Below are 27,608 nucleotides of genomic sequence, written 5' to 3'. Positions count from 1 at the left end.
GCAGTACTTACAGGGCACCTAGGGAAGGCAGCCCTAGGCGCATGCAGCCCGAGTACTGAAGATAACTCCTGGCTCTCGCACCCACAAAACTAACACCACACTCAAAGCACAGTGCAGTAGCGACACCGGAGCCAGAGCACACGACCACCGCCAATAGCATCAGCCTCAAGAACTGAGGTGTGGGTAGCCGGCGCAGGGGGTCTGGGGCTCCCCCTTCCCCCTCCCGGGGAGGGGGGAGCTGCGCAGACAGCGGCGCGGCAGTGTGTGACGTCACACTAATTTGCTTGTTTTCGGTTGGGGAGTTCTATCCACTAGTTCGGTATTAGGTAGCAATTTTAACCAGAATAGGGGTTTGTTTTGGGGCGCTTACCTTTCTGGGTGCCTGTTCCGGTCGATGGCAGACATAGAATGCTTCCAACTACACGGGGGCTTCTATAGGCCATTGCTCCCCTTGCCTCTCTGAGGGGGCCCGGTTCTGGCCGTGGTCCCCGGTAGGCCTAAGAACTCCATACACATGACTGATGCCAAAGTCTGACATTAGCATATCAGCCTGGGATAGCTCCGGGGAGCCGACGGGGCTCCCCCCAGAAAAGGTTTTCGACAGAGTTCCACATAAGAGGTTGTTCTGGAAACTGGAAAATATTGGAGGAGTGACAGGTAAGCTTCTAACATGGATGAAAAATTTTCTGACTGATAGAAAAATGAGGGCAGTAATCAGAGGCATTGTATCGGACTGGAGAAATGTCACAGGTGGAGTACCACAGGGTTCAGTTCTTGCACTGGTGATGTTCACTGACTACATAAATGATCTACCAGTTGGAATACAGAATTATATGAACATGTTTGCTGATGATGCTAAGATAATAGGAAGGATAAGAAACTTAGATGACTGTCATGCCCTTCAAGATGACCTGGACAAAATAAGTATATGAGGCACCACTTGTCAAATGGAATTTAATGTGAATAAGTGCCATGTTATGGAATGTGGAATAGGTGAACATAGACCCCAAACAACCTATATATTATGTGAGAAATCTTTAAAGAATTCTGACAAAGAAAGGGATCTAGGGGTGGTTCTAGATAGAAAACTGTCACCTGAGGATAACATTAAGAACATTGTGCGAGGAGTCTATGATACACTTTCTAACTTCAGAATTGCTTTTAAATACATGGATGGAGAAATACTAAAGAAATTGTTCACGACTTTTGTTAGACCAAAGCTGGAATATGCAGCAGTTGTATGGTGCCCATATCTTTAGAAGCACATCAACAAACTGGAAAAGGTGCAAAGACATGCTACTAAGTGGCTCCCAGAACTGAAGGACAAGAGCTACGAGGAGAGGTTAGAGGCATTAAATGTAATTAATGTACTTAAACTGGCTAGATGTAATTACCCCGCGGACTACCTGCGAGACCCGAACCCGCGAACAGGAAAGAAGGGAAACCGGATCAACCCAAAGTGCATCCCTGGACACAGAAGCCATGTCGCGCTGATAACGGCGGAGGGCCGCAACCGGACACAACAGAAGGTGAACCCCTGGCCTGACAACCCAAGCAACAACCCAAGGACCACAACCAAAGGAGCAAAAACCACTGTGCCTGAGAAGAGCATGAAGCCCCGCCACACAACCCTCAGAGGCCAATGCCCACAGAAAAAGAGCCTCAGCAAAGCAATCCTGAAACGAAGGGGCCACAACAAACCGAGGAGAAGAAAGACAGGAGGGCACACTGTCCAAAGACCAGGACGGCTCAGGCAGTGCAGGAGCATGCCGGAGGTGAAACAACACACGAAACAGCCCGTGAAACGGTGCAGAAGGAACATCGATACCGAAAGCGAGCAGCAGCGGCTCCTGCCAGCGCCGCACGATACGGGGCGACAGTATTAGGCAGCAGATGACGGGCCTGGAACAACCAAGAGAGAAAGGACACCACCACCTGAACCGAAAGCGAGGAACAACGATGAAGGGCCAAAAAGAACCGGAAGGACCGCCAGGAAACTTTACACTGCCGCCGAGAGGAACTTGCAGGCGAGAAACCAACAAAGAAGCCATCTGCTCACCATAGGGATGGTGAGAAACACGAGTCAAAAACACCAATCAGGAAGACTTGCGGAGAAGAGCAAACCAGTCTCGCACCGGACCAGCCCGAACTCCAGAGGCGGAGCCGTGGAAAATCTCCGGGTGCAGACACCATGTAAGCAGCGCCAGAACCATGGATGGGCCAGCCACCACGGGACCAAGAGGACCACACAACCCTGGGAAGCCTCCAAGCGAGCCAGGACCAGGAACAACAGCTGAACCGGGGGAAAGAAGTACAAGAACCCCCACCTCGACCAGACCCGCCAAAAGGCGTCGAACTCGACAGCCCGCAGGCGGGGAAGAGTGCCACGGAAAACGGAAGACTCCACGACCACGCCTGACGCGAAGAAGTCCACCTCTGGGCGCCCAAACGTCCGGCAGAACCAACGGAAGGAGAGCCAAACCCCGAGAACCCAGCAGATGAGTCACCCGAAGCGACCAACCCCAAAGAGCCAAGGACCGCATCGAATCCCCTCGGTTCAGGCAAGGAACCACCGGGGAATAGCTCGAATGGAGCTGGAACATCGATCCGTGGGTGACCCGAACCCACTGAAGAGCAAACCACACCGCCGCGAACACCCGCACTGTGCTGTAGACCCGACGGAAGGACAGACCACACCGCCCCTGGCCGGCCTGGAGAGCACTGATCACAAAGCCGCAGAAGCGAAGACGCATCCAGAAACACACCAAACGAGGGCTCGAGCAGACGCCAAGGCACCGAACCCCGAAAACCCATAGATGAAGCCGGCAACGCAGCAGCCGACTTAAAGCCCCCGGGGTCGAACCCAGCGATCGCAAGAGAGGCGGAAGGGACGTCCCCGAAAGAACCAGAACAGCTGACGAAGCCAAACCCAACCCAGCAGGTAGAACAACATCGTGAAATTCAGGCTCCGGCACAAACCCTCGAGCAACCGCCGGGGGACCTAAGAGCCCCCCCAAAACAGACACAGGCAAGACCGCAGCTGAAGGAGAGACTCCGGAGGAAGAGACAAGAAAGTGGTCCGAGAGTCCCACAAAAAGACCCAGCCAGGACTGAACCTGGGAGGGAATCAACGGGACCTCCTCCAGTTCACTAGGAACCCGAACCCGGCGAGCTGGGAAACACCAATCCCTGGCAAGCAGACACGCGGACCGACCGGGAGCCCAAACCAGTCAGTCGTCGAGGTAAGCCAACACCCGAACATGTAACAAATGCAAACGGGCCACCACGACCCAGGTAAGGTGCCAGATACAACCCGAAGGGGAGACAACGAAGGCAGTAGCACTAAAGCCCCACAACAAAACCGTAGCAACGCCACCCACAGGACTGGCGCAAAGAGCTTCAACATGGCAGACGACGCCCGAGCAGCAGATACCAAGGTGCTAGACCCAGGAACGTACCCAGGCGCCTCTACACCCTCCGCAAACAAATCCGAAGACTGCTCCAAGAGGGAAAAGAAACGCAGGACCGAAGCCATAAAGCCACGAGAGCACAATTCCACCACCACGAGTGAAGCCGACAGGGAAGGAACCCACACAAGGAGCCGCACCGCACCAACATCCCGCAGGAGCGAAAAGCCACTCATTAAGATGTGCAAAGTCGCCCCCCAGGAAAACCTGCACCATCATCAACGCCTCGCGCCACTCAAACGTGCAGGTTTGGCAGAACGAGTCCCAAGCATCCAGCGAAAACAAGGGGCAGTCTGCAAGCCAAGACGAACCCGAAACCTCACAACGCACCCAGTAAGGACATGATGATCCAAACCTGAACGAAGAAAGAACCATTACGGAGGCAAACTCTGGGTCACGCAGGAGGTAAGCCGCAAAGGCCAACTGCATCGCAGGCGTAGAGATACGGGTAGCCGAAAACCTCCGGAAGACGGAACCGAAGAAACCACAGGGACACGGAACCGAACCCGGGGAGGAGCAGAACCCAAGTCCAAACCGTACAGAGGGGGGAAAAGAAAATCCCACTACTTGCCACAGTAAGCCCCGCTCAGAAGGACGGAAATCCAGGCGGGGTCCAATGGAGCCTAAGGCCCCCAGGGCAGCTCCTCCCCAACCCCAGGAGCCTCTACACCAGGCCTCGGGGCCGAGTCGACCTCCAAAGCCCCGGCCTCATAAGAAAAAGCCGGGGCAGCCGAAAGAGCTGGAAGAGAAGGGGCCCACTGGTCAGACCCCAGAGCATTGGCTGGAGGAACAGACTCGAATGCCTCCACAGCCACCCCGGACGGGGCAACCCCCGAAACTGCCCAAGTCTCAGAAACCTCTAAGCCCCGCCCTGACCCCGAAGCCCTCAGACGCTTAAGGGCCGGAAGCAGGAGGGGAACAAAATGAACCACCGAAGGGGAAAAAAAAGGGGGGGGCATGGCCGGAACCAAGGCCGAAGCGACCAAAACCCCCAAGTCTGGGTCCCTACACAAAGAGGGGCAGCCTCGGGCGTCCGGGGAAGCGATAACCCGAGCGCGTTGCAACAACCTACCCAGCAACGCGCGAGCTGCCTGCACCCTGTTATGATCCCAGGAAGCCGAAAAACGATTCTCCCCATTGAGAATTATTCTGTCAAGCCTGACCTGACTAGGAGGTCGGAGATATACAGACATGAAGATACATACATGAAATAATTGGGTAAATTCGCTAAACAATTTGAGAATATGGGCAGTGAATAAGAAAATAGATAAGTGACTGGTTATGAGATGTGGATAATTTGCTGGAGGCGTGAGGCTCGCTTGAGAGGAGCTTAAGTCACTTGAGTACCAGACATCGTGAGGGGAAGCCGCACTCCGTGTTTGCCCGTTAGAGAGGAACCCCTGTTTGATAAACCTTCAAGAGAAAGGAAGTGTGCCGACGTTCCAGCTGTGGAATCGAGCTGGGAACGTGTGATCTCAAATCCTGGATGGCAAGGAGCATTTGTAAAGCCGCCCAGAGACATTATCGTGGGCTGTGGGAGCGCCCTGCAGGGGACCTTTTTGTGGTAAGCATAATTTTAACCAGTTTACAGTGATTGCCGGTAATTGGTCGTGTGCCCAGCAATCATAGCGAATGTTTATTGATACGTTAGACATGTTTTGGTAAGGCAGGAAGCCTAAATAAGAGGACGGGGATGAGAGAGACAGCTGGAGGGACGAGCAGCATGTGCTCTCCCGTCGACGGCCTGGAGCCAACTGACTGGTGGCGGAGGACTGCTCCCAGAGTGAGGAGCCGCCCGCCGGACAAGGCAGAGCATGTATCAGCCCAAACGGGGGAGTCCACTCTCACAGTATGTAGAGAGCAAAGAGATGTTAGGTGCGAACATATTGTGTGGTTATTTTCGTTTTTGTGTTTAAGGGGAAATGTTTTTATTGGCGTGTCAATGGGTTGCAGGTTTGTCTTTGGAAAGAGTTGCTGAGAGAACTTCGAGGCCAGTAGAGGAGGATTCAGTGGATGGAACTCCGAGGCTATTGAAGAAATACTGAGCTCTGTGAAAGAGCAGTCCCTATAGTGAGGAGTTGGACCGCAAGCTGTGAAAGGAGAAGCAGTGGAGAAGAGTTTACATGCTTTTGTGATACCAGTGGTGAAGCACCATTGTTGATCAAGGAAGACTTCATGGTGTAGCAGCCAGGAGCGCTGTGGAGGACCCTGGTAGAAGTGGTGAAGCACCACTGTTGCTCAAGGTGCAGCAGCCTGGAGGAGCTGCAGAGGATCCTGGTAGATAAACCCTAAAGAACCTGAAGATATCAGGGTAGTGAGCTTCCAGATGTGGAAGAGAAGTTCTGGTTGATTACTTGTAGGGAGTTGGTAGAGTGTTTGGTTGTCATTAGCGTGCAAGACTCAGTGAAAGGTGAGTGATTGTTTGCCATTTTTGTGCCAAGGAGTACTTATACTGAAGTATAGAGTTACAGTCGTAGGCTGGATTACCTGCAGAGACATACATATGTGTTCTAGGACTGATAGGGTGATCGACTGATCATTGTTGTATACCAAGTAACATTTATACTAATATTTATGTTATTGCATTCATATGCTGGTTTTCCTTGCACATGTTTATAGATATATATTCTCTTGCTGATAGTGCAACATTGTGTTATAAGACTTGACCTGCTTGAGGAGGTAGGTAGTATTAGGTGGTGAATCAGGAGATAGGATACCACTTGATAAGCTGATGATAGAGTTCTGATGGTGTTGGAGTGCAACCTGACTGAAATAGTATAGAGTGTAGGATTCATTATTATTACAGTGGTACCTCGGAATGCGATTGTCCCTGTATGCGAGGTTTTCGGAAGGCGAGGTGTATTTACTCCAAAAATTTGTCTCGGAAGGCGATGGTTACTTCGGGAGGCGAGTTTGGACGCGAGTTTGTTGATACGCGTACAGCCGACCTAGCGCGTGGTGGTTCGGCGATCGTCGCCCCTCCGCCCCTCAGTTTATTATTGTCTCGCGCTCAGTGACTACCCCCACATCAATTCTTCTCGCGGATTTTCAGTGTTTTGTTGGATTTTTGGTGATTTGTCTATACAATTTGTTATTATATATCTCACCATGGGTCCCAAGAAAGCCAGTGGTAAGGATAAAGGCCAGAAAGCTCATGTGAGGATGACAATAGAGGAGAAACAAGAGATCATTCGGAAGCATGAGAACGGTACACGTGTTGTTGAACTTTGTAGGCAGTACAACAAAGCCACATCAACAATATGCACTATACTTAAGAAGAAAAATAAGATTATGGGTGCTAAAGTGGCAAAAGGAGTAAGAACATTAATGGCACAAAGACCACAAATACTTGAAGAAGTGGAAAAGTTGTTATTAATTTGGATACACGACAAGGAGTTGAGGGGTGATAGTGTTTCGGAGGCCATTATTTGTGAGAAAGCCAGGGTGTTGCACGAAGACCTTCTAAAGAATACCCCTGCAACGAGTGATGCAGATAAGAAAGAGTTTAAGGCAAGCAGGGGCTGGTTTGAAAAATTTAGAAAGAGAAGTGGTATCCATAGTGTTACAAGGCATGGGGTTATGTGATGTGATTATGGAAGGGGACTCCCCTTCCAAACAGTAACTCCTCTCCTCCTCCCCCCTCCTCACCATCTTCCATACGCCTACAGCACTCGACAGCAAGGTAAGTAATAACTGGAACACAGTTTTGTAGGTTTATTTAGATGAATTAGGTAAATTAGGTATAAAAATTTAGTTTGATGTGGGGTTTTTGGGGTAGTCAGGAACGGATTAATTCATTTCCCTTTATTTCTTATGGGGAAATTAACTTCGGAATGCGAGTTTTTGGAAGGCGAGGCGTCTCCAGGAACGGATTAAACTCTTATTCTGAGGTATGCCTGTATTATTATATGTGTGTATGTATTGTGTATGTGCTTTGTCCAGTAAATGTATTCAAATTTGCTGGTGTTTGCCCTTGTCCTAGTGAGGCTTCCCAGGAAGTAGGAAAGAAGGAGAGAGAAAGAATCAAGAACCACAGCTGTGGACAGGGTAGAACGGAATAATAATAAATCAAAGGGGATTGAGATCATATCACATAAGGAGAGAGTGGGGAGTCACGGCGGCTCGAGTGGGTGTGTGCAAGTGATAACGAGGCTAAGTATTGGAGCCGCATCCCCTAAACGAGTGACGTTGAGCCCCTCTCCAAGTGCCAGAAGCGCCCAGGGTGATCTCCTGGTAAAGTATAAGCACTCTACCGAGTTTTGGGTTGGGTTGTCCATAAAGAAGGATCAACGACAACACCAACCCCAATAACCCACAGTAAGTCATCAGCAGATTGGGTGAAATGAGCCACGAACAAGCAACACAGCTTGCAGGACTCAGGGTCGAATGTGTCACCGACCCAACAGGCAGCATGACAGAGGAAAAAATAATGAGTCACCCTGAGACAAGGGGACAGAGCAACCCTCAACTCGCACAAAGCGAGAGGGAACGCAAGGGTCTCCACTATCGGACCCAAGAGCCCCCGTGGGGTTTCCCAGGGTCCCTAGACTGGTCTGCTAAGGGTTATCCCAGGCAGGGCACTGCTAACCGGCACCCCAAACTACCAAGCAAACTGCTAAAGCTGAACCCACGGGACGTGTCCACCCGTAAGGGCGAAGCAGGGGGTGCCACCACACAAACGACCCTAATATAAAGGGGAGGGAACACAAGGCAGACCCCCCCGCCCACCAGGCAAAAAGAAAAGAAAAACCACACAAGTGGACAACGTACCCAGAGGGAACAGAGCCGGCCGCTGTTATAGGTGAAAACTATCTACGCAGTACCCTGCACCCCACCAGTGCCATAACTACCACTTACCCCAAGGTAAACAAAGAGAGGAAAACCCCCAAACACTCAGGGCGGCCAAACGCCAAGCAGCGAAAAGCCAACAGAGATAGACCCAAGGTGACTTGTGGAAGGCAACCATAAGCCCCAAGGGCGGTACTTACAGGGCACTCAGGGAAGGTGACCCTAAGCACATGCAGCCCGAGTACCTGAGAATACTACTCCCAGCTCACACGACCACCATAAGAGCAGCACTGAAAACAAGTCACAGCACTGAGACAAGACTGGAGCTGGAGCCACACGACCGTGCACTATCCCATCAGCCGAGGAACTGAGGCGGGGATCGCCGGCTCTGGGGTTTGGGGCTCCCCCTTCCCCCTCCCGGGGAGGGGGAGCTGCGCAGACATGCGGTTCGGCTCGTGTGACGTCATGCTTGTTTGTTCGTTTTTCTGGGGAGTTCTCTCCACTCGTTTGTCGATTTTCGTTGTTAACTAGAATAGGGGTTTGTTTTGTGGCGCTTACCTTTCTGGGTGCCTGTCCCGGTCGATGGCAGATATAGAATGCTCCAAATCACATGTGCATTTCTATGGGCCATTGCTCCCAGTGCCTCTCTGAAGGGGCCAGGTTCTGGCTCGTGGTCCCCAGTAGGCCTAGAACTACACCCACATTGACTAATGCAAAATAGTTAGGTATCCATATTAGCCATGGATAGCTCTGGGGAGCCGTAGGGGCTCCCCCCAGAAAAAAACAAGAAATAAAAAAAGGTTGAAAAAATTTGAAAAACGTATAAATGTCATAAAGGTTCGTTCAGTGTTTGTCGGGTAAGCTTTTTTTACAATCATTAAAAATTATGTTACATAATTTACATTATGACAATCTTTCTTTGTTTCAAATGTGTTCCATTTGTTTTGTATTTTTCATTTATGTCTCAATAATGGAGCAGCCTACCCGACATACATTGAATAAACTTTTATGGCATTTAGTCCATTTTTCAAATTGTTCCAACCGTTTTTTTCATTTTTTTTTATTTAAGAAACATGGAGCAGCCTACCTGCCAAACACCAAACGAACCTTTTTGACATTTGTTCTGTTTTTCAAAATTTTTCATTTGCTTTTATTTTCGTTTTTTTTTTATTTAAGAAACATGGAGCAGCCTACCTGCCGAACACCGAACGAACCTTTTTGACATTTGTTGTTTTTCTGTAATTTGGGTATTCATGGTACAGTAGGTTGTTTTATTCTTATGTGGATTGCTTCAAGAATTTGTATTGTAATCTTACATCTTGAGTTTTGTCTACTATACAAGTGTTTTTATTCAGCATTTCTCTTGTTAGGGTGATGTCATGGGCTTGTTTCATGTGATTCCTGGAGGCACCAGATTGAAGATGACAGGTCAAACGCCTCGCCAGCTTGGTCGACGTCATACCTATGTACTTAGATTGAAGGTTACATCCTTCGTCGGGGCAAGTGTATGTGAGAGTGTCTCTCAAGATTCTCCCACAGCTGACTGGAATGGCTCATTGCAGTGCACAGTGCACTGATCTTCGTGCACAAGCCTATCTCTCTTAACCCTGGATAGTGACCTGGCATGTTGGGTATCTCCAGAATGCCCACTTAACCAGGAACACTTTTATAATACGGAGGCCGCCGTATGTCCAGGCAGGAAGTAGATACAGGGAGTTAAGCATACTTGCCACCAAAGGGTCAGTGAGTACATGGCTGGTGCCCGCGTGAGAGACAGAGGGTAGACGCCAGACCGTCTGACCTCTGGGGTCAACCGGCGCGATGGTGAATAATAGCTATGACGTGTTCGTGACGTGTTCATGACGTCACTCCTGCTACTGCTTGTCGAACGGTCATTATGATTGGTTCCCGCTCATTTGCTGCAATGCCATTGGTCAAATTGTAACTCTTTGTGCTGGGTGCCACAAGATGCCCGGCAGCACTTGTAAAGCATTCTTGTGAGGGATCTCTTGCATAGAGGACGTGTCCTGTTCTGTCTAACGGCCAATAGATAGAAGAACACTGTCTATTCCTCACCGTCAAGTTAACTCAGCGTCTGAAGATTATACCACACACTCGCCCAGAATCACGAGTGTGAATATATTATTCAGAAGCCTAAAGTGACAAATCTCCAGAGCGAAACAGACTGGTATCAGGTAACCCCTGGTGACAAAGATCGTTGTGAGTGACTTAGAGTGAACTAAGGCAGTGCCGCCGCCTAAGTAACCTGTGTGTGACTTTACCACAAGTGTGCCTGCATGGTACCACAGCCGCTGCCAGCCGCCACTCGTCCAGTACCTCAGTACCTCAAGCGCCCGCCGCCGCCCTCACTTCTACATGACGTCACCACCTTACTCATCGCCAGTGCCAGTGTGTGTGCGTGTGTCTGTCTGTTAAGCATACAGCACGCCCTACTGCAAGTACCCTCCGTGTCTACGAGCGAAACCAGCTGTCAGGCCACCTACGAGTGCTTGTATAAATGTGCCTGAGTGAGTGAGTAAGGAAAGGTACCTTATCTGTAAGTACAACAAGATCTTGTCATTGTTTTATTGTGTCTGTGTTGATCTGAGGGATCAACCACAGTTCTCACCTTCTCATACCTGTCACAGGTCATAGGTGAATCGACGGTGAATGCGTGTTTATCTGTGTGGTATCACTGCATTTCACTAGTCTGTGAATGTGAGCTTCACATACACCACACATTTAGTTAGTGTGTGTGATTATTATTGTGCATGTTATTGCCTGTCCCATTGACAGTGTATTTGTTGATTTATTGCATATTATCATTACCGAGTATCCGGTTGGAACTCTTGTGATCCCTTTGCATACCGGCAGTTAGGTTGCCGTGTTAATGATTGGCTGTCAACTGTGTTAAGTTAGGTGTTTCTCCACGAGTGGATACGAGTTGTTTAGCCAGACGTCAAGAGTCTCGCTAATACAACCATAGCTTTACTGACGCCAATCTAAAGTAAATCAGCACCCTGTGTATTAGTGGTTAAGTTAGTAAATAAACTACTGTTAAGCTTTATGCGGTGTTTCCGTTGAACCACTTCTGAATACTGCCAACATTACTCAAGCCTTCAGCTCTAAGTGTCTTCAACACCGAGTTGCCTATTATTCACTAAACTATAAATGTGATGAGGACCCTAGGAGTCTCTTAAAGTGTTAAATCATTGAGGAGATTCCAACGATCAACGTGGAGCAGGACCAGGTGAGACTAGTCTGAGAAGAGACCCTCAAGGACTCTAACTCGACCTTGCTCCCAGGCCCTGTACGGTTGCTCTCGTATTTTCTATTCTGCTAATTCCGACAGCTTCGTGAAACGTCTGCCACATGTACATTGGCGACGTACGCATTGCAGTCGTGAAAGCAAAAAAAGAAAACCCCCACAGTGTACATGTACAGTATACAACGCTTGACTGCTGTAGAGGGTTCTCCATCGGCTTCGGGCTGTTTTTAATAAGGAGGTCGGTATTCTTCTTTGTTTTATAGAATTTGATCAGGTCTATGTTTTGGTTAGGAATAGTGCTTTTTACTCCTTTACGAATTATTTCCTTCATTATTCTTTTTTTTTATGTTCACTGTGCATAGTTGATTTGTAATATAATTTTATTGGAGATGTTGTGGTTTCTGTTCTAGGTTCAGGATTGTACCATCGGTCCAAATGTCTTCTTATAGCGGTGTTTATTTCTGTGTTGCTATATACATTGTTCACCAATACCTGAGTTATTCTTTCAAACTTTCTACTCACATTGCTCCATTCGGAGCAGTGTGTAAACGCTCGACGAATATAAGCATTGAGAACACTGGTATTGTATCTTTGGGGGAACTCACTCTTACCGTTCAGGCATAATCCTATGTTGGTAGATTTTGTATAAATGATGGTGCTTATAGAGGTTCCTGTTTTTGTTATCAGTACATCCAAGAATGGCAGACTGTTATTTTCACTAATTTCATGTGTAAACTGGAGTACTGTACTGACTCTCTCTCTCTAAATGGCTTTTTAGATCAATTGGTTCATCTGAGTCTTTTACTATGACTAATATATCATCTACATAGCGGCAGTATACAGTTGGTTTTTGTCTACTACTGAAGACTCTAACTTCGATGGTTCCCATGTAAAAATTAGCGAATAACACTCCTAAGGGTGAGCCCATTGCTACTCTGTCTATTTGTAGATATATGTTCCCATGCGGACTGATGAAAGGAGCTTCTTTTGTACATGCCTCGAGAAGGCTCTTCAAGTGTAGCTTGGTTATGTCTAATTTGGGGGTGTTTTCGTCTCTGTATACTCTGCTCAGAATTATTTACTGGGCAGAGTAAATGATACTGGGTAAACAAAACATGCAGATACTTATATATAATGTCTGTATATCCTTATTCAAAATGAAGTATGCATAATAAATGGGTGTGTCAGTGGTCAGGGGGATGTATTAGGGGGGTTAGGAAGTCAGCTAGCCTCTTTTTCTTTTCTTTTTTTTTGTTGGGTGTGTTCAATGAGACGTTTCCTAGCCTGCTGCTTCAATACCCCCTATGGATAGTGTGCGTGGTGTGGGGGATGGTGGGGGATGGTGGGGGATGGTGGGGGATGGTGGGGGATGGTGTGAGTGGTGTGGGGGATGGTGTGAGTGGTGTCGGGGATGGTGTGAGTGGTGTGGGGGATGGTGTGAGTGGTGTGGGGGATGGTGTGAGTGGTGTGGGGGATGGTGAGTGGTGTGGGGGATGGTGTGAGTGGTGTGGGGGATGGTGTGAGTGGTGTGGGGGATGGTGTGAGTGGTGTGGGGGATGGTGTGAGTGGTGTGGGGGATTGTGTGTGGTGGGGGGATGGTGTGAGTGGTGTGGGGGATGGTGTGAGTGGTATGGGGGATGGTGTGAGTGGTGTGGGGGATGGTGTGAGTGGTGTGGGGGATGGTGTGAGTGGTGGGGGGGATGGTGTGAGTGGTGGGGGGGATGGTGTGAGTGGTGTGGGGGATGGTGTGAGTGGTGTGGGGGATGGTGTGAGTGGTGTGGGGGATGGTGTGAGTGGTGTGGGGGATGGTGTGAGTGGTGTGGGGGATGGTGTGAGTGGTGTGGGGGATGGTGTGAGTGGTGGGGGGATGGTGTGAGTGGTGGGGGGGATGGTGTGAGTGGTGTGGGGGATGGTGTGAGTGGTGTGGGGGATGGTGTGAGTGGTGTGGGGGATGGTGTGAGTGGTGTGGGGGATGGTGTGAGTGGTGTGGGGGATGGTGTGAGTGGTGTGGGGGATGGTGTGAGTGGTGGGGGGATGGTGTGAGTGGTGGGGGGGATGGTGTGAGTGGTGGGGGGATGGTGTGAGTGGTGGGGGGGATGGTGTGAGTGGTGGGGGGGATGGTGTGAGTGGTGGGGGGGATGGTGTGAGTGGTGTGGGGGATGGTGTCAGTGGTGGGGGGGATGGTGTGAGTGGTGTGGGGGATGGTGTCAGTGGTGGGGGGGATGGTGTCAGTGGTGGGGGGGATGGTGTCAGTGGTGGGGGGATGGTGTCAGTGGTGTGGGAGATGGTGTCAGTGGTGTGGGGGATGGTGTGAGTGGTGGGGGGGGATGGTGTCAGTGGTGGGGGTGATGGTGTCAGTGGTGGGGGGGGATGGTGTCAGTGGTGGGGGGGGATGGTGTCAGTGGTGGGGGGGATGGTGTCAGTGGTGGGGGGGATGGTGTCAGTGGTGTGGGGGATGGTGTCAGTGGTGGGGGGGGGATGGTGTCAGTGGTGGGGGGGGGATGGTGTCAGTGGTGTGGGGGATGGTGTGAGTGGTGGGGGGGATGGTGTCAGTGGTGGGGGGGGATGGTGTCAGTGGTGGGGGGGGATGGTGTCAGTGGTGGGGGGGATGGTGTCAGTGGTGGGGGGGATGGTGTCAGTGGTGGGGGGGGGGATGGTGTCAGTGGTGGGGGGGATGGTGTCAGTGGTGGGGGGGATGGTGTCAGTGGTGGGGGGGATGGTGTCAGTGGTGGGGGGGATGGTGTCAGTGGTGGGGGGGATGGTGTCAGTGGTGGGGGGGGATGGTGTCAGTGGTGGTGTGGGGGATGGTGTCAGTGGTGGGGGGGGATGGTGTCAGTGGTGGGGGGGGGGATGGTGTCAGTGGTGGGGGGGATGGTGTCAGTGGTGGGGGGGATGGTGTCAGTGGTGGGGGGGATGGTGTCAGTGGTGGGGGGGATGGTGTCAGTGGTGGGGGGGGATGGTGTCAGTGGTGTGGGGGATGGTGTCAGTGGTGTGGGGGATGGTGTCAGTGGTGGGGGGGATGGTGTCAGTGGTGTGGGGGATGGTGTGAGTGGTGTGGGGGATGGTGTCAGTGGTGTGGGGGATGGTGTGAGTGGTGTGGGGGATGGTGAGTGGTGGGGGGATGGTGTCAGTGGTGTGGGGGATGGTGTGAGTGGTGGGGGGGATGGTGTGAGTGGTGTGGGGGATGGTGTGAGTGGTGTGGGGGATGGTGTGGGTGGTGTGGGGGATGGTGTGAGTGGTGTGGGGGATGGTGTCGGTGGTGTGGGGGATGGTGTGGGTGGTGTGGGGGATGGTGTGAGTGGTGGGGGGGGATGGTGTCAGTGGTGTGGGGGATGGTGTGAGTGGTGTGGGGGATGGTGTCAGTGGTGTGGGGGATGGTGTGGGTGGTGTGGGGGATGGTGTGAGTGGTGTGGGGGATGGTGTCGGTGGTGTGGGGGATGGTGTGGGTGGTGTGGGGGATGGTGTGAGTGGTGGGGGGGGGATGGTGTCAGTGGTGTGGGGGATGGTGTGAGTGGTGGGGGGGATGGTGTGAGTGGTGTGGGGGATGGTGTGAGTGGTGTGGGGGATGGTGTGAGTGGTGTGGGGGATGGTGTCAGTGGTGGGGGGGATGGTGTGAGTGGTGGGGGGGATGGTGTCAGTGGTGTGGGGGATGGTGTGAGTGGTGCGGGGGATGGTGTGAGTGGTGTGGGGGATGGTGTCAGTGGTGGGGGATGGTGTCAGTGGTGTGGGGGATGGTGTCAGTGGTGGGGGGGATGGTGTCAGTGGTGTGGGGGATGGTGTCAGTGGTGGGGGGGATGGTGTGAGTGGTGTGGGGGATGGTGTGAGTGGTGTGGGGGATGGTGTCAGTGGTGGGGGGGATGGTGTGAGTGGTGGGGGGGATGGTGTCAGTGGTGTGGGGGATGGTGTGAGTGGTGTGGGGGATGGTGTGAGTGGTGTGGGGGATGGTGTGAGTGGTGGGGGGGATGGTGTGAGTGGTGTGGGGGATGGTGTCAGTGGTGGGGGGGATGGTGTGAGTGGTGTGGGGGATGGTGTGAGTGGTGGGGGGATGGTGTCAGTGGTGTGGGGGATGGTGTCAGTGGTGTGGGGGATGGTGTCAGTGGTGTGGGGAATGGTGTCAGTGGTGTGGGGGATGGTGTCAGTGGTGTGGGGGATGGTGTGAGTGGGGGGGGGATGGTGTGGGTGGTGTGGGGGATGGTGTGGGTGGTGTGGGGGATGGTGTCAGTGGTGTGGGGGATGGTGTGAGTGGTGTGGGGGATGGTGTGAGTGGTGTGGGGGATGGTGTGAGTGGTGGGGGGGATGGTGTGGGTGGTGGGGGGGATGGTGTGGGTGGTGGGGGGGATGGTGTGGGTGGTGTGGGGGATGGTGTCAGTGGTGTGGGGGATGGTGTGAGTGGTGTGGGGGGATGGTGCGAGTGGTGTGGGGGATGGTGTGAGTGGTGTGGGGGATGGTGTCAGTGGTGTGGGGGATGGTGTCAGTGGTGTGGGGGATGGTGTGAGTGGTGTGGGGGATGGTGTGAGTGGTGTGGGGGATGGTGTCAGTGGTGTGGGGGATGGTGTCAGTGGTGTGGGGGATGGTGTCAGTGGTGTGGGGGATGGTGTCAGTGGTGTGGGGGATGGTGTGAGTGGTGGGGGGGATGGTGTGGGTGGTGGGGGGGATGGTGTCAGTGGTGGGGGGATAGGTGTCAGTGGTGGGGGGAATGGTGTCAATGGTGGGGGGGATGGTGTCAGTGGTGTGGGGGATGGTGTCAGTGGTGTGGGGGATGGTGTCAGTGGTGTAGGGGATGGTGTGAGTGGTGTGGGGGATGGTGTCAGTGGTGGGGGGGATGGTGTCAGTGGTGTGGGGGATGGTGTCAGTGGTGTGGGGGATGGTGTCAGTGATGTGGGGGATGGTGTGAGTGGTGGGGGGGATGGTGTCAGTGGTGTGGGGGATGGTGTGAGTGGTGTGGGGGATGGTGTGAGTGGTGTGGGGGATGGTGAGAGTGGTGGGGGGATGGTGTCAGTGGTGGGGGGGATGGTGTCAGTGGTGTGGGGGATGGTGTCAGTGGTGTGGGGGATGGTATCAGTGGTGTGGGGGATGGTGTGAGTGGTGGGGGGGATGGTGTCAGTGGTGTGGGGGATGGTGTCAGTGGTGTGGGGGATGGTGTCAGTGGTGTGGGGAATGGTGTCAGTGGTGTGGGGGATGGTGTGAGTGGTGTGGGGGATGGTGTGAGTGGTGGGGGGATGGTGTGGGTGGTGTGGGGGATGGTGTCAGTGGTGTGGGGGATGGTGTGAGTGGTGTGGGGGATGGTGTGAGTGGTGTGGGGGATGCTGTGAGTGGTGGGGGGGATGGTGTGGGTGGTGGGGGGGATGGTGTGGGTGGTGGGGGGGATGGTGTGAGTGGTGTGGGGGATGGTGTGAGTGGTGTGGGGGATGGTGTGAGTGGTGGGGGGGATGGTGTGAGTGGTGTGGGGGATGGTGTGAGTGGTGGGGGGGATGGTGTGGGTGGTGGGGGGGATGGTGTGGGTGGTGTGGGGGATGGTGTGAGTGGTGTGGGGGATGGTGTGAGTGGTGGGGGGGATGGTGTGGGTGGTGGGGGGGATGGTGTCAGTGGTGTGGGGGATGGTGTGAGTGGTGTGGGGATGGTGTGAGTGGTGTGGGGGATGGTGTCAGTGGTGTGGGGGATGGTGTGAGTGGTGGGGGGGATGGTGTGAGTGGTGGGGGGGATGGTGTGAGTGGTGGGGGGGATGGTGTGGGTGGTGGGGGGGATGGTGTGGGTGGTGGGAGGGATGGTGTGGGTGGTGGGGGGATGGTGTGGGTGGTGGGGGGGATGGTGTGGGTGGTGGGGGGGATGGTGTCAGTGGTGTGGGGGATGGTGTCAGTGGTGTGGGGGATGGTGTGAGTGGTGTGGGGGATGGTGTCAGTGGTGGGGGGGATGGTGTCAGTGGTGTGGGGGATGGTGTCAGTGGTGTGGGGGATGGTGTGAGTGGTGTGGGGATGGTGTCAGTGGTGTGGGGGATGGTGTCAGTGGTGTGGGGGATGGTGTCAGTGGTGTGGGGGATGGTGTGAGTGGTGTGGGGGATGGTGTCAGTGGTGTGGGGGATGGTGTGAGTGGTGTGGGGGATGGTGTCAGTGGTGTGGGGGATGGTGTCAGTGGTGTGGGGGATGGTGTCAGTGGTGTGGGGGATGGTGTGAGTGGTGTGGGGGATGGTGTCAGTGGTGTGGGGGATGGTGTGAGTGGTGGGGGGGATGGTGTGAGTGGTGGGGGGGATGGTGTGAGTGGTGTGGGGGATGGTGTGAGTGGTGTGGGGGATGGTGTCAGTGGTGGGGGGGATGGTGTGAGTGGTGTGGGGGATGGTGTCAGTGGTGGGGGGGATGGTGTGAGTGGTGTGGGGGATGGTGTCAGTGGTGGGGGGGATGGTGTGAGTGGTGGGGGGGATGGTGTGAGTGGTGGGGGGGATGGTGTGAGTGGTGTGGGGGATGGTGTGAGTGGTGTGGAGGATGGTGTCAGTGGTGGGGGGGATGGTGTGAGTGGTGTGGGGGATGGTGTCAGTGGTGTGGGGGATGGTGTCAGTGGTGTGGGGGATGGTGTGAGTGGTGTGGGGGATGGTGTGAGTGGTGTGGGGGATGGTGTGAGTGGTGTGGGGGATGGTGTGAGTGGTGTGGGGGATGGTGTGATGGTGTGAGTGGTGTGGGGGATGGTGTGAGTGGTGTGGGGGATGGTGTGAGTGGTGTGGGGGATGGTGTGAGTGGTGTGGGGGATGGTGTGAGTGGTGTGGGGGATGGTGTGAGTGGTGTGGGGGATGGTGTCAGTGGTATGGGGGATGGTGTCAGTGGTATGGGGGATGGTGTGAGTGGTGTGGGGGATGGTGTGAGTGGTGTGGGGGATGGTGTGAGTGGTGTGGGGGATGGTGTGAGTGGTGTGGGGGATGGTGTGAGTGGTGTGGGGGATGGTGTCAGTGGTATGGGGGATGGTGTCAGTGGTATGGGGGATGGTGTGAGTGGTGTGGGGGATGGTGTGAGTGGTGTGGGGGATGGTGTGAGTGGTGTGGGGGATGGTGTCAGTGGTATGGGGGATGGTGTGAGTGGTGTGGGGGATGGTGTGAGTGGTGTGGGGGATGGTGTGAGTGGTGTGGGGGATGGTGTGAGTGGTGTGGGGGATGGTGTGAGTGGTGTGGGGGATGGTGTGAGTGGTGTGGGGGATGGTGTCAGTGGTATGGGGGATGGTGTCAGTGGTATGGGGGATGGTGTGAGTGGTGTGGGGGATGGTGTGAGTGGTGTGGGGGATGGTGTGAGTGGTGTGGGGGATGGTGTCAGTGGTATGGGGGATGGTGTCAGTGGTATGGGGGATGGTGTGAGTGGTGTGGGGGATGGTGTGAGTGGTGTGGGGGATGGTGTGAGTGGTGTGGGGGATGGTGTGAGTGGTGTGGGGGATGGTGTGAGTGGTGTGGGGGATGGTGTGAGTGGTGTGGGGGATGGTGTGAGTGGTGTGGGGGATGGTCATTACCCCATCTCAGATTACTATCGACACCTAAAGGGCATGAATTATAATGAAGAAGAAACACAACGAAGAAACAAACTAAAATTCAAAAGATTTTGGTACAGTTTCACAGTAGGCCTACAGGACCAGCACTAGCTAAGACTCCCTTCGTGAGTCAGGTGCAATGTTTCCTAATGCAAATGTGTCCTGGCATATGTATTAAAAAAAAATAAGAAAAAATAACAAGGTTGTTGGGGCCGGACGGATGGAACGAATCGGCTTCGCCACATATGGTTCGTTCAAGTGAGGACATACTGTACCTACGCAGTGATAGGAAGAACCGGAAGGACCGCCAGGAAACTTCATACTGTTGCTGAGACAAAGCACGCAAGTGAGAGACCAACAACGAAGCCACCTGCGCACCATACAAGTGATGATAAACCAGAGTCAAAAACTCCAGACGCAAAGACTCGAGGAGAAGACCAAACCAGCCTCATACCGGGCTGAACCGATCCACTGAAAAAGGCAGAGACGTGGGAAGACCCTCGGGTTTGGAAACCGAGCAAACAGCGCCTGAAACCAAGGCTGGGCTGGCCACCAAGGAGCCAGAAGGACAACTCTGACCTGGTAAGTCTCCAAGCGAGCCAGGACCTGGGGCAACAACCGAACTGGGGTAACAGGTAACCCCACCTCGCCCAGTCCTGCCTCAAGGTGTCGACCCCGATGGCCCCATAATTGGGGAAGGGCGCCACATATACCGGGAGACATCTCGATCACGTCGACAAGAAGAGATCCACGTCCGGAGTCCCGAACGTCTGGCACAGCCAACGAAAAGAGTCGGCATTGACCGTCCATTGTGTGGAAAGGGGAAGTAAACAAGACAGGCCGTCCGCACGGACGCTGGACACCCCTTCCCCCCGGACGTGAACCACCAGGAGAGCCAAACCCCAAGAATTTCTTTAGGTGAAAGAACACCTAAAAGTAAATTAAATAATGATTCCCAATCCACAAGATGTCGACATAATAGCACTAGAGATCTGCAATCAGGATGATAAACTAAGGATCATAAATGCATATAGTCCACCGCCATGCAACACATGGTCAAAGGAGGAGCTGGATAATAAACGAGAGGGTCTTATAACAATAATGAGAGATTATAGCGAGAGCTGATAAAGATAGATCACATTTGTTGGTAGTCGGCGTCTTCAACTTGAAATCCATAGACTGGGAGGAATATGACGCTAGAACAGAGAATTTTTGAACTTGTAGATTCGTAAACCTCATTCTGGAAACATTCATGTTTCAACATGTTGAATGATGAGGATGAGGGAAGGGGATGTTCCCTCCATGCTGGATTCGATATTTACCAGGAAAGAGGAAGAGATATTTGACATTCAGTACCTTCCCCCCTTGGGTAAAAGTGACCATGTCTTTATGGGAATAAAGTATGCAATGCATTATAATCTGGAAGAAAAGAGGTTGAAGCAGTTGAAAAGCCTGATTTCAGGAGAGGTCATTATGGGGAACTCAGGGACATTTCTTTAAGGAATTTGACTGGAAAGACTTGCTGTTAGGAAATGAAGTAAATGAGATGTATGTCAAATTTTGTGAAATATATGATAAAGGCAATATATGGAGAAATATATGGAGCCGGTCGGCCGAGCGGACAGCACGCTGGACTTGTGATCCTGTGGTCCTGGGTTCGATCCCAGGCGCCGGCGAGAAACAATGGGCAGAGTTTCTTTCACCCTATGCCCCTGTTACCTAGCAGTAAAATAGGTACCTGGGTGTCAGTCAGCTGTCACGGGCTGCTTCCTGGGAGTGGAGGCCTGGTCGAGGACCGGGCCGCGGGGACACTAAAAAGCCCCGAAATCATCTCAAGATAACCTCCTCAAGAAGGAAGGCACAACAACATTTATACCAAAACAGAGATGTAGAACTAGGAAACAGGATTGGTTCAATAGAAATTGCGAGAGGGCCAGAGACCAAAAGACACAAAAATGGAATCAATACAGGAAGAGGCTAAACCCCCAAACAGACCAGCAATACAAAGATGCGAGAAACAACTACACGGCAGTGAGGAGGCAGAAAGAAATTTTGAAAAAGGGATTGTGGACAAATGTAAAACAGAACCAGGTCTATTCTATAAATTCATAAAGAACAAATTACAGGTAAAGGTTAATATTCAGAGGTTAAAAATGGGGGACAGATACACGGAAAATGAAAAGGAAATGTGTGAAACATTAAACGAAAAGTTCCAAAGTGTGTTTGTACAAAATGAAATCTTCAGAAAACCAGACACAATAAGAATTCTAGAGAACAACATAGAGGTGTCTAGAGACGAGTGGAAAAAATGCTCAAGGAGCTAAGTAAGAACAAAGCAGTTGGTCCAGATGGAGTTTCACCATGGGTTCTGAGAGAATGTGCACCTGAGCTCAGCATTCCACTTCAACTGATTTTTCTGACATCCCTGTGTAAAGGAGTTGTAGCTGATGTGTGGAAAAAGGCTAACATAGTTCCAATCTACAAAAGTGGCAGCAGGGAAGACCCCCCTCAATTATAGACCTGAATCGTCGACAAGTGTACGGTAATAGTCAAAATATTGGAAAAATAATTTTAACTAAATGGGTAGAACACCTGGAGAAAAATAATATAATATCAGACAGTCAGTATGGTTTTTGATCTGGGAGATCCTGTGTAACGAATTTACTCAGTTTCTATGATCGACCCATAAGGATTTTACAGGAAAGAGATGGTTGGGTTGACTGCATCTATCTGGACCTAAAAAAGGCTTTCAACAGAGTTCCACCTAAGAGGTTGTTCTGGAAACTGAAACATATTGGGTGACAGGTAAGCTTCTAACATGGATGAAAACATTTCTAACTGATAGAAAAATGAGGGCAGCAATCAGAGGCATTGTATCGGACTGGAGAAATGTCACAAGTGGAGTACCACAGGGTTCAGTTCTTGCACCGTTAATGTTCATTTGTCTACATAAACGATCTACCAGAAGGAATACAGAATTATATAAACATGTTTGCTGATGATACTAAGATAATATGGAAGATAAGTAACTTGTATGATTGTCATACCCTTCATGAAGACCTGGACAAAATAAGAATATGGAGTATACTTATATACCACTTGGTATATATACTTGGAATAAGTATATACCACTTGGCAAATGGAATTTAATGTGAATAAATGCCATGTTATGGAATGTGGAATAGGAGAACATAAGACCCTACCCAACCTATAAATTATGCAAGAAATCTTTAAAGAATTCTGATAGAAAAAAAAGATCCAGGGGTGGTTCTAGATAGAAAACTGTCACCTGAGGTCCACATAAAGAACATCGTGGGAGGAGCCTATGCCACGCTTTCTAGCTTCAGAACTGCTTTTAAATACATGGATGGTAAAATACTGAAGAAATTGTTGACGACTTTTTTTTTTAGACCAAAGCCGGATTATATAGTGGTTGTAAGGTGCCCATATCTTAAGCACATCAACAAACTGGAAAAGGTACAAAGACATGCAACTAAATGGCTCCCAGAACTGAAAGACAAGAGCTATGAGGAGAGGTTAGAGGCATTAAAAATGCCAAACTAGAAGATAGAAGAAAAAGAGACGACATGATCACTGCGTACAAAATAGTAATGAAAATCAATAAAATTAATAGGGAAGAATTCTTGAGACCCGGAACTTCAAGAACAAGAGGTCATAGATTTAAACTAACTAAACAAAGCTGCTGAAGAAATATAAGAAAATTCACTTTCGCAAACAGAACGGTAGACGGTTGAAACAAGTTAGGCGAGAAGATGGCGGAGGCCAAAACCTTCAGTAATTTCAAAGCGTTTTATGACAAAGAATGCTTGGAAGACTGGACACCATGAGCATAGCTCTCATCCCATAACTACACTTAGGTAATTACCCAAGAAATAAAGCAGTTGGACATGATGGAGTTTACCCTTGGGTGCTGCAAGAATGTGCAACTGAGCTGAGCATTCCAATCCAATTAAAATTCCAGACATCCTTGTGCACTGGAATCTTAGCAGATACATGGAAAAAGGCAAACATAGAACCAATCTATAAAAATGGTAGTAGAGAGGAACCTGTAAGTTATAGACCTGTATCCTTAACAAGCATGGTAGTCAAAACACTTGAAACAATAGTTAAAGCAAATGAGTTGAACTCCTAGAGAATAGTGACATGATAACGAACAGACAGTATGGTTTTCGAACAAGAAGATCCTGTGTAATAAATCTACTCAGTTTTTTATGATAGAGCCACACAGATACTACAGGAAAGACTGTCTATCTGGACCTAAAAAGGCTTTTGATAGACCCACACAAGAGGCTGTTCTAGAAACTGGAACATGCTGGAGGTGTGACAGGGAGACTTCTGACAAGGATGAAAAATTTTCTGACAGACAGATAAAGGGAGTAATCAAAGAACGTATATGACTGGAGAAGTGTCGCTAGCGGAGTACCACAGGGTTCAGTTCTTGCACCAATAATGTTGTCTTGTGTCTTGTTTATTTTGTAGGGACGCGAGTTTTATTTTCCTCGGCGTCACCCCTTTTATATAGGAACCATCGGAAATGCATCCGAGGTGCTGTGTGGCCCGTCACCTCCTCATTGATGGAGACAACGAGTGTTTATGTTCAGCTTTCCCATGACATGGAAGAAAGTTGGTGCTCTGTTCCCATGTACACAGACCGATTGATAACTAACTTATTTCAGCCACGTTATTGTGACTCGACGTCTTCATTGTCTACATAAACGATCTATCAGAAGGAATACAGAATTATTCGAACATGTTTGCAGATGATGCCAAGATACTGGGGAAGATAGATGCAGATGATTGTAATGTCCTTTAAATTTATCTAGATCAAATAAGTACTTGGAGCAAAAAGTGTTAAATGGAATTCAATGTGAATAAATGCCATGATATGGAATGTGGAATCACAGAAAATAGACCACACACAACTTACAAATTATGTGGAAAGGAATTACAGAACTCTAATAGAGAACAAGACTTTGGGGTGGTTTTGAATATTAAGCTGTCGCCAGAGGAACTGTCGCCAGAGGAACTGTCGCCGGAGGAACTGTCGCCAGAGGAACTGGCGACAGAGGAACTGGCGACAGAGGAACTGTCGCCAGAGGAACAGGTGACAGAGGAACTGTCGCCAGAGGAACTGGTGACAGAGGAACTGTCGCCAGAGGAACTGACGCCAGAGGAACTGTCGCCAGAGGAACTGGCGACAGAGGAACTGTCGCCAGAGGAACTGACGCCAGAGGAACTGACGTCAGAGGAACTGTCGCCAGAGGAACTGATGACAGAGGAACTGTCGCCAGAGGAACTGGTGACAGAGGAACTGTCGCCAGAGGAACTGGTGACAGAGGAACTGTCGCCAGAGGAACTGGTGACAGAGGAACTGTCGCCAGAGGAACTGGTGACAGAGGAACTGTCGCCAGAGGAACTGATGTCAGAGGAACTGTCGCCAGAGGAACTGGCGACAGAGGAACTGGCGACAGAGGAACTGGCGGCAGAGGAACTCTGTCTAGAGCTAGGATAGAGCGAGGCTAGAGCCAGGTTTGAGTCAGGCTCGAGCTAGGCTAGAGCTAGGCTACAGCTAGGCTAGAGCTAGGCTAGAGCTAGCCTAAAGTGTGGATAGAGCTTGGATAGAGCTAAGCTAGAGCTAGGCTTGAGCCAGGCTAGCCACAATAAAGATACAAATATATCTCGCATAATAAAGATATTATTATCTCCAGCCATAAATATTATATGAGGAGCGGTCGGAGAGGCTCGGGGCCTCAGCCACCAAACACTCACATTATACAAGTTGAATCTCGCCCGGGACTTCATTTTTTTGTGAAGGTGAAGCATCATTCATCAAATACTGACTTTGTGTCACTTATATTATATAATAGTTGGCAGCCGTGGAGAACCAGTCGCTATTTGAAGTTTTAATCTTGGCTACACTTTAACACACCAGAGCCAAACATCCCCCAAGAAATAGGTTACGTCTTGAGATGTTATAACAAGATAAGCGACTTTAAGTATGGAGAAGAAGCGAGGAATAATGAGCATTAAGGGGTCAGAATCAGGGGAAATTTTTAATCAATTGTGGGCGGCGAGGAGCGGCGGCGAGGAGCGGCAACACTGGCCTCCCGTGTGTGCGTACATGCGTCTCTCCCCCACACTTTACACTTCTCCCGCCTCTTTCACCACAAACTTCTACCCCATTTATACTCGGCCAACTTCCTACCGCGATACGCGTTTACAGTGTGGAACAAGAAGTCATTTCTTACCTTCTAATTATTAGAAAAAGATGGAAGAAACTACTCCCACTCGGTGTTTACGATATAAGAAACGAAACCTTGAGGTTGGAGGAGGGTCGGACAGGTGTATTGTAACAAAAGACGGTCGTAGTTGAGCCCAGATCCCACTTGTGGACGATCATGTGATCAGTCATGTCATCCAGGAGTAACAATTAGTACGGCTCATAGGAGCATTTTTTTGTTGCTTCTCTTATGGTTGTGATGTCCTTGTGACATCTGGAGGGAACGGAGACGGGCAATGATCGGTTCATTCAACTGTCACTGTGCAAGACTCTAACTTGCTTACCTAAATGAGGTGTGGGGTTGAGTCCCTGAGCCCATTATGTGCCTCTCTAACCCTTTCCACTACCACCACAAGATGGGTATGGGGTGCATAATAAATGAACTACAAAACAAAACTAGAAGCTTACCCACTTTACAGCTAGGGACATATCATCAAATTTTAAGCAATCCGACCTCATTACGCTCCATAACACAAGTTTCACCACTAACATTATTTTTTAAGTACAATTACCATCATTCTCGGCTCAGTCGGGGATCCCAGGTTTGATTCCTGGCTGGGACAAACGGTTGGCCATGTTTCCGTTCACCTCATGCCTCTTTTTACCCCAGAGTATATAGGTAGGTACCCAGGAGTTAGATAACCAGTCGGGAGATATCTCCCGTCACGCAGGGTGCAGTCGCACCTCCACAGATCTCCAGTATCATCTATTGATACTGGTAATGGCTCAAAAGGGCCACCACTTATGGGCTATTCATGCCCGTGCCACCTTTTGGGTGGCTTAATCTTCTCTCTCTCTCTCTCTCTCTCTCTCTAGATAACCAGTGTTGGAGTTGCACACTGGGCAATGTGAGCAGGTTGACCTTGGGGCTAGGGGGGCACCTCGACACAAGAATAACATATACGAGTTTGACTGACATTGTTTTAGTTTAGTTCATTTATGGGTGATGTGACGACTTATGCTGACTTTTGTAACTAGCTCATCAAGATTGTAACTTGTTTAGCTAAATGAATTGTGGGGTTCAGTCCCTGAGCCCATTATGTGCCTCTGTAACCCTTTCCACTACCGCTCACAAGATGGGTATGGGGTGCATAATAATTGAACTAAACTAAACTGAGTGGGTTCAGCACCCACGTACAACACATTACCAAAAAAGTATGAAAAAACGGTCGGTATACTTTATAAAAACAGATATTATGTTCCAAACTCTGCTCTCCTCTCATTATACTGCGCGCTAATCTATCCCTATCTGACTTACGGTAACTGTGTATGCAGGGTTCAACCACTGCAAACTACCTCAAGCCCATCATTACCTAGCAAAAATCTGCTATCAGAACAATAATAAACTTTGCTTTCAGACAACACACAGCCCCTCTGTTTAAATCCCTAAACATTTATTTATTTATTTATTTATTTATGCATATACAAGAATGTACATAAGGAATGTGAGGATACAAATATGGTAATTACAGTCTTGTAAAGCCACTAGCACGCGCAGCGTTTCGGGCAGGTCCTTAATCTAAGAAAATTTTAAGGAGGTAAATACTTGCAAAATTTATAGACAAAAAAATGATAACAGATTACATGAAATGAAAAAAAAAAGAAGAAGATGAGAGAAAATTGTAGGTGCAGTATATTAAAGCACATAGGTAGCTAAGATTGATTGCAATGACAGCTTAAAATGGTAGTTGACAACAAATTGGTAGGCACAATACAGCAGAAACAATATAAGATTGATTGCAATGACAGCTTGAATGGTAGTTGACAAAAATTGGTAGTCACAATACAGCATATGGCTAGCACATAAAAGAAGACAGCAATGAACACAATGATAAGGTTGTTTGATATTACATAAAAATTAGGAGATTGGGTAACACTAGGTACAGAGCAAATTTAAAGCTCAGTGTAGGAAACCAAGAAGATGAAGTTAGGTACTTTTTGGTTTTGCTTTTAAATAAGGCAAAAGTTTTACAGTTTTTCAATTCACTAGGGAGTGAGTTCCATAGACTAGGTCCCTTAATTTGCATAGAGTGTTTACACAGATTAAGTTTGACCCTGGGGATATCAAAGAGATATTTATTTCTGGTGTGGTGATAATGGGTCCTATTACATCTGTCCAGGGAGAGTTTCAGAGCATGGTTTGCATTTAAGAACAGGGTTTTGTAAATGTAGTTGACACAAGAGAATGTGTGGAGGGAGTTAATATTTAGCAAGTTTAGGGATTTAAACAAGGGGGCTGAGTGTTGTCTGAAAGCAGAGTTAGTTATCATTCTGATAGCATATT

The 27,608-nt window shown here is 50.0% G+C and overlaps 2 protein-coding genes across 5 annotated transcripts in view; one reads left to right on the top strand and one right to left on the bottom strand.

Annotated features, from left to right (window-relative positions):
• The window catches only part of LOC123756092 (serine/threonine-protein kinase fray2), a 101,318-nt gene extending 75,557 nt beyond the window's left edge, over positions 1–25,761 (bottom strand). For 2 of the 4 annotated variants that reach the window (XM_069336537.1, XM_069336536.1), the window contains exon 1: positions 25,293–25,757. The gene's annotated coding sequence lies outside the window, so the exon portion shown is untranslated. Of the gene's footprint in view, positions 1–25,292 lie in introns of all 4 variants that reach the window. The other 2 variants (XR_011230544.1, XM_045739085.2) reach the window with 2 other exon arrangements.
• On the top strand, positions 23,900–24,556 carry LOC138371584 (variable charge X-linked protein 3B-like). The gene has a single exon (XM_069336468.1). The coding sequence runs from the start codon at positions 23,900–23,902 to the stop codon at positions 24,554–24,556; it is 657 nt and encodes a 218-aa protein (XP_069192569.1).
• Positions 25,762–27,608: the final 1,847 nt, after the last annotated feature.

This window comes from Procambarus clarkii, chromosome 36, assembly GCF_040958095.1.
Source record: "Procambarus clarkii isolate CNS0578487 chromosome 36, FALCON_Pclarkii_2.0, whole genome shotgun sequence".
Lineage (NCBI taxonomy): Eukaryota > Metazoa > Arthropoda > Malacostraca > Decapoda > Cambaridae > Procambarus > Procambarus clarkii.
This window is presented reverse-complemented; position numbering and strand designations above follow the sequence as displayed.

Coding starts and splice junctions, on each gene's coding strand:
- LOC138371584 (XM_069336468.1), top strand. CDS start 23,900: ATGGAATTCAATGTGAATAAATGCCATGATATGGAATGTGGAATCACA.